This window comes from Miscanthus floridulus, chromosome 2 (assembly GCF_019320115.1).
Source record: "Miscanthus floridulus cultivar M001 chromosome 2, ASM1932011v1, whole genome shotgun sequence".
Taxonomy (NCBI): domain Eukaryota; kingdom Viridiplantae; phylum Streptophyta; class Magnoliopsida; order Poales; family Poaceae; genus Miscanthus; species Miscanthus floridulus.
In genome coordinates, this window is record NC_089581.1 from 138,813,604 (window position 1) to 138,821,043 (window position 7,440).

The window sequence follows — 7,440 nt, forward strand, 5'->3', positions numbered from 1 at the left end:
CTACCCCATCACCGCCACCTCAACCGGGACGTCACGTCCAACTAGCGCGTCCAACCACTCCCGCGACATCAGTCGAACGACGGCCCGGTACAGCGGAGTGGTCGATGAGATGGGAGTCACATCAACGCCATGCCGTCTGGGACAAGACAGGGCGGGGGTTACCGGTCGCTGTGCTCGGCGCTGTGCCCATGACCGACGCTCGTGCTGCCTAACCCCACCTACTCCGAGGACAGCGTAGCATGGAGTCATGTCCGGGTCTCTATGGCCTCGGAATTAGCGCACAAGACCAACTGCTCCCTCTAAGCCTCGGCTACCCGCTTCTGTACCCCCGTAGCCTCGGGACTCATGCCCGCCGAGCCCCCCATGATGGTTCGGCCTCTACACCGACTGGGCCTCGGCTCTCTACGCTGTCGACATACAGTGACCAGCACGTTGTCCATAGCATGTGCCATGCCCTGCGTCAAGCTATCATAGGAGCTCCCACGTCGCACAGGATCGGGTGTGACTAGCGTGTCGCTCCAGTGCATCAAGGACAAGACCGCCTCGTCGACCATGCCGCCACAGTGACAAGCTATAGGGCTCGGACACACCACCTCCGCTCACAAAATGCCACGTAGCGAACACATGTATCGCCCCTGTCTCCCCTTCAACTATAAAAGGGAGTGACCAGGGCCATTTCTAGGGACACGAACACAGACACGCTCAGACGCACGCATAGAGGCATGGACTCACAAAAACACACACACACACATGGACGAACAACGCACAACGCTCTATAATACGCACACTCCTCCACACTGCCTGAGATCAACATCTCAAGCAACCCACACCGCTCCACGCAGAGACCTAGGACTAGCTCCCTCTCTCGCCCTGCTTGTAAACCCCTACTACAAGCACCTCGGTGCAAGGAATACAAGATCGCTCTCTCAGACTAGACGTAGGGCACCTATTGCCTGAACCAGTATAAACTTTGTCTCTTTGCATCACCATCCGAGATTAGGGGCATGCAGTACACTTTCACTAGCCGGTTGAGGGATCGCTGGTCCAAAACATCGATAGTTGGCGTGCCAAGTAGGGGAACTACTGTGTGTCAGCTTTATCATCCCAACAAGTTTCGGATGGCAGACCCCGTATGACCACTGCGTCTCGGCATGGTGATCTAGTTCGGGAGCCTAGAGTTCATGTCTCTAGGATGTGAGTACGATATGGTACTCCTCACACCTAGAGCCCCACTGACCGAAGACGACACCATCCACCAACAGCCCAGGCGTAGGTGGTGCCCGGGCTGCCGCTCTCGTCGTGCTCACCAGCCATTATGCGGGCGGGACCACTCTGACACTACGCAAGCTCAGGGTGACGCACTGCGCTTCGCCGGTACCCCATACTCGGCTGTTGGTACAGAGTCCCTAGTTGGGGACCTGTCCAGCCTAAGCCTGGGCAAGGGAAAGACGCTGGTGGCATGCAGCGATGCCCTGTCATCAAGCTCTGCCCCACCACCTCCTGAGGAGTCGACTCTGGTGGAGCGATGCCCGGCGATGGCACCATCACTATACCCCTTCGGGTTGAGCAATACCACCGCCGCCTATGCTTCTACTTATGCTTTCGCTCACATGGAGCCCTTAGGACGCCACCCATGCTTTGCCCTCGACCTCGACGCCACAACCTCGACCCACACCCACGCTAACTCCTTAGAGGAGGACAAGGCATGGGCTGGAGCAGACTTCTCCAGGCTTTGCGACCCTGAAGCCATGCACCACTTCATGGCCCCGAGCGACTACTACTTCAGCTACTCCAACTCCGATGATGAAGGCACTTATGACCCCACTCGCGAGTGCTTCCACATTAGGCTCGGGATGCCCAGAGCGAGTGATGAGGATGAAGGGGTAGGCAACTGCTCCCTGTACCACAAAGGGGCAGGCGACGCCACACCTCCACACGTCGAGCCCCTGGCGGCGCAGAACGTGAACCTCGCCCATGAGGAACTTCGATGCCTTGACTTGGAGCAGCTCCGTGAGCTTCAGGCCAAGGTCGAACAAGATTAATTCCTTCTGCAGCAGCTCCGAGACACTCTCGAGCGAGAGCAGTGGGGTCATGGTGATGGCGGAGCAGCCCAGCGGAGGGCTCGTGACATCAACCACCGCATCAACAACGATGAAGGGGGCGAGCAACCCCCTATCTTTAATCGCGCTAGCCAGAACATCGCGGCAGCAGCGATGCTACTCCAGATGATGCCCGAGCCCTCTATCTTGGAGGGGCGACAGGTCCATGGTGAGCTCCGAGACCTCCTCGAGACTGGCGTGGTACAGTAGGCCAAAAGTTTTGCCTCTCGATGGCGCGAAGGTGCCTCAGAACTTCCCACGGCACCGCCTCGGTAGGATAGGGAGGCCTCGATTCGTCCTGAACCCGCTCGGGCACCGACGGCCAACAGGGTCCCTCGGTGCATGATCCCTCAGTGATCGACGCGAGGCGCAAGGTGACCACGATGTGGTCAGCAGGCGACGACGCCACGACAACGAGGGGCTCGCCCAAGGCTACCATCCACACCTAGTCGGTCGCTACGATAGTGTGGAGGACCGCATTCCTTCTCTTGGGCCACCTGGCCCTCAAGTCTTTAGTAGGGCCATCCATGGCGCTCACTTCTCAGCTCGGTTTCGGCAACCAGCCAACCTCGCAAAGTACAGCGGTGAGACCAACCCCGAGCTTTGGCTGGCCGATTACCGCCTGGCTTGTTAGCTAGGCGGTGCGGACGATGACCTGCTCATCATCCACCACCTCCCATTGTTCCTGTCAAACTTGGTGTGAGCCTAGCTTGAACACCTCCGTCCCTTGCAAATCCACAACTGGCGCGACTTGGTAAAGGTCTTTGTCGGGAATTTCTAGGGCACATATGTGTGCCCCGAGAACTCCTAGGACCTCAAGAGTTGTCGCCAGAAGCTGGGTGAGTCTCTCCGAGACTTCATCCAACGCTTCTCCAAGCAATGCACCGAGTTGCCCCACGTCGGCGACTCAGAAATTGTCCAGACGTTCCTCTCCGGCACCACCTGTCAAGACCTAGTCCGAGAGCTAGGCTGGAATGACCACCTGATAAGTCAACTGGTCTCGGAAGGCGATCACCTTTGATCGGGATGACCACCCCGATTATGTCCCGAACCCCGGGCAGTACCCACTCGTCGTCGACCCCATCATCGACAACACCCGGCTTACCAAGGTGTTGATGGACGGAGGCAGTGGCCTCAACATCCTCTACGCCAACACCCTAGAGCTCCTTGAGCTCGACCAATCACAACTCCGAGGCGATGCCACGCCCTTTCACGGCATCGTGCCAGGAAAACACATGTGACCCCTCGGGCGCATCAACTTGCCCATCTGCTTCGGCACTCCCTCCAACTACCGCAAGGAGGTCCTCACCTTCGAGGTGGTTGGGTTCAAGGGAACCTATCATGCCATCCTAGGGTGACCGTGCTACGCTAAGTTCATGGTGGTCCCCAACTACACCTACCTCAAGCTCAAGATGCCAAGCCCCAACAGTGTCATCACTGTCGAGTCCATGTACGAGCATGCATACGGCTGCGACATCGAATGCATTGAGTACACCGAGGCTCTCATGGAGGCTGAGACCCTTATCGTCAACCTCGACCGACTTGGTAGCGAGGCGCCTGACTCCAAGCGTCGTGCCAGGACTTTTGAGCCCACGGAGGTCATCAAGCTCATCCCGGTCGACCCCACCTGCTCCGATGACCGGGCGCTAAGGATCAGCGCCACCCTCAACATCAAATAGGAAGCCGTGCTCATCGACTTTCTTCGCGCAAATGCCGATGTATTCGTGTGGAGTCCCTCGAACATGCTGGGCATACCGAGGGAGGTCGCCGAACACGCCTTGGACATCCGGGCTGGCTCCAGACCAGTGAGGCAGCGCCTATGCTGATTCAATGAGGAAAAGCGCAGGGCCATCAGCGAGGAGGTGTAGAAGCTTTTGGCGGCCGGATTCATCAAGGAAGTGTCCCATCCAAAGTGGTTAGCTAATCCTATATTAGTTAAGAAGAAAAATGGGAAGTGGAGAATGTGTGTAGACTACACTGGTTTGAATAAAGCATGTCCAAAAGTCCCATTCCCATTACCTCGAATCGATCAAATCATTGACTCCACTGCGGGATGCGAAACCCTATCTTTCCTTGATGCATATTTTGGTTACCACCAAATCAAGATGAAAGAATCTAACTAGCTTGCGACTTCTTTAATCACACCAATCGCCATGTACTGCTATGTGACTATGTCGTTCGGCCTCAGAAACGCAAGGGCCACATACCAGCGGTGCATGACCCAGGTCTTTGGCGAGCACATCGGGTGGACCGTCAAGGCCTACGTGGACAACATCGTGGTCAAGTCTAGGAAGGCCAGTGATCTCATCGGTGACTTGGAAATAGCCTTCAAATGCCTCAGGGAGAAGGGCATCAAGCTCAACCCCAAGAAGTGTCTTCGGGGTCCCCCAAGGCATGCTCTTGGGGTTCATAGTCTCGGAACGTGGCATCGAGGCTGTTGGTGTTTCATACAAGCACCGACAAGTAAATTTATAGTAATGCGCATTAGGCTCAGATGGTGCGCTAAAGGACACAAGATTTATACTGGTTCGGGCCGAATGTCCCTACGTCCAGTTTACTGCTGCTTGTGTTATTAGCATCGTGAATGGTCTGTGGTAAGGGGTACAAACGATCAAGAGAGGGACTGGTCCTAGGTCTCTGATGGATGGGTTGAAAGGAGGCCAAGAGCTTCATGGCCACTTGACTGTGTGTATGAGTGCATGGTCTTCTTTTCGGTCCCGTTTATGGGAGAAGCGCATCCCCTTTTATAGATCAAGGGGGTGGCTTTACAAGGATGAGGGCTTTATCTAATCTTGTGGTTCATGTCTACCCGGCCTGGTCCTTCATTTTGATGAGTGCTAAGGAAGATAAGTGCCTACAACACTATTGATGTCCCTGTAGAGTGTTAGGTTGATTACAGAATGTTGTCCTGCTGAGGGTATGGGCTATAGTATAGTGGTTTTGACTTATTAGCCTTTCCCAGCCTTGCTCCGCACATCTTCTGGTTCTTGTGAGTCTTCATCGGAGTGTCGAGGGATCGGGGTCTGGAGTAACGCCGAGGTCAAGGCCTTCTGGCTTTGGACCTGAGGGGTCAGGAAGTGGGCGCCGCTCCCTCGGGTCTACAGCGTGGTGACGGAATTCCCGTCGTTTGTGGAGATAGCAAATCTTCTTCTGGAGTGTAGCGGTTGTCGTATATCTTCATCGGGTTCCGTGTCCTAGGGCTGAAGGCGGCGCCTATAATTCTACAGGGTGAGGAGCACGCACCTGTACAACCTTTCAGGCCTTGCGGCACCCAGAAGGGTCTAAAGCACCTGTCCCATCCTCCCCTAGTAGTACTTTTCCTACCAGGGCGCAGGGTATGGTTCTTGGAGCCACGGTTGACCCGAACATCTTGTCTTGCCCTGTCTCTATCATCCTGAGGGAATAGGGAGAAGTGGTTAGGTAAGATGAATCCAAACTTTAGATATGGAGCAGGGTGAGGCTTGTTCCTCACCGTCGGGCGAAGCGGAGACCAATCCCTATCTCCTAGGCGAGACCGACCCTACTCTCCTAGGGTCAGGCAAGGCGGAAACTATCCCTCAGCCCTCGGGCGAGACCAAGCCCGCCCTAAAGGCATCAAGCAAGATGGAGACTAGCCCTGAGTCCCTCGGGCGAGGCAGAGCCACCTCAAAGGCGTTGGGCGAGACAGAGACTAATCCTTGGCCCTCGGGCGAGACCGAGCCCACCCCAAAGGTGTCGAGCGAGGTGGAACCAAGCTCCTGTCATCCCAATAAGGGGTGAAGCAACGCTCTTATGCATCCAGAAGTTTTTAACGTTCGGTGGTTATTGGTTCCACCTTCTGGGGTACTGTAGCACCCAGTTTTAAAGACAAAACTAGATACACACTATATGTCAGCCTAGGAAGTCAAATCTCACATATAGCCACAAATAATGGTAATATCAATGGACAATGCTGAAATACATAACGTATAAGTATAAAGGATATAACCTCAAAGTATAGATAGCGAAAAGTCGACTCTGATCTTCTGGCGAAGACTCCAAATCCACAGGGACGACTGACTGGTTGACCACAAGCCTAACTCCTCCAAACCAGTAATCTGGTACCCATCCGGGATTTTCATTGGATGTAAAGCAAGTGTAAGCTCACCATGCTTAGCAAGTATATCAAAGGGATCTATGAGGCTCAAAAGGCTTGACACTGTTTAACCACGGTTCGCAATTTTAGTTGATCAAGTTTTAGCATCCTGTATCACTACTTTAGTGAACAATCCCAATTCCCAAATGATATTAAAGTATAGTCAAGTTTATCTCAATTCCCAACCATCCACCATCCACGGTAACTACTAATCTTGAAGGATCCAGACCGCTCGTATCCGTGAGCATGGCTGTTATAACAGGTTAAATATTTCTGCAGAAATTGTACATCTTTACCCACCGAGCTGTGATTCCCAATGCCGGGGTTTGCAAAGCCCACTACACCTCTTCCCAGGAAGTGTGGCAAGGTTTCACTATGAAACCCTTAGCTAGTTGCACTAACAAGTTATAGCTACAAAGGAATGGCACACGTGGGCATCGCAGCACGGTGCACACCCTAGCAGAAAAAGAAAAGATACCCTCTTACCCTTACTGGAGCTATAGACGAGCTAGTACAATCTAGTTAACAGGTTAAAGTCAGAGCCATATGACACTCGGGGTTGTACGGTCCCTCCTGGGTTGCCGCTTCAGGATTAAATCCTTATGGAGAGGCACTAGAGTACTCAACCCCATACTCTAGCCCTCTATCTGTTGCTAAAAAGCTCCATTTTATCACATTGCATATAGCCTTTAGTCATGTTTAACAATTATTTTATGTTAAGCGCTGCAACATTTATCTAAAACGCATACCCAAACCATAGGTAACAAGGGTATGTGGTACAAGAATTCATCTAGGTAAAGTCCTTAAGGCATTTCAAATTAAACACATGCATGAATATGAATGGTAATAGTTCATAGGTAACAAGGGGCCTTTGGTACACTTGCCTTAAATTGCTTTTCCCCCAAAGCAATACGCTCAAAAGCCTTTAGTATTCAACTTTCAATCTTCTGCTTCTAATTCTCAGCTTCTAGTCTTCAGAGAACAGCTTCTTAATCACCACGTAAACCTCACCGATTGACTAAACCATATATCACCACAAACATCCATACATGGCATACAATAAGAATATATGAGAACAGTACACCAACCAATAAAATAAGCAAAACGGCGTATCGCTACGAACACACAAACGCAAAAGACGCGCTATATGCAATTCAACGAAAAAACAACTATCGAAGGATTTTCAGTGCAACAGAAAATAAAACCTATCCATTTAACTTATTTTAA

At 52.6% G+C, this 7,440-nt stretch overlaps 1 protein-coding gene across 1 annotated transcript; it reads left to right on the forward strand.

Moving 5' to 3' along the window:
• Window positions 1-3,475: 3,475 nt before the first annotated feature.
• On the forward strand, window positions 3,476-3,778 carry LOC136537150 (uncharacterized). The gene has a single exon (XM_066529210.1). It carries the CDS (start codon window positions 3,476-3,478, stop codon window positions 3,776-3,778), a length of 303 nt encoding a protein of 100 aa, XP_066385307.1.
• Window positions 3,779-7,440: the final 3,662 nt, after the last annotated feature.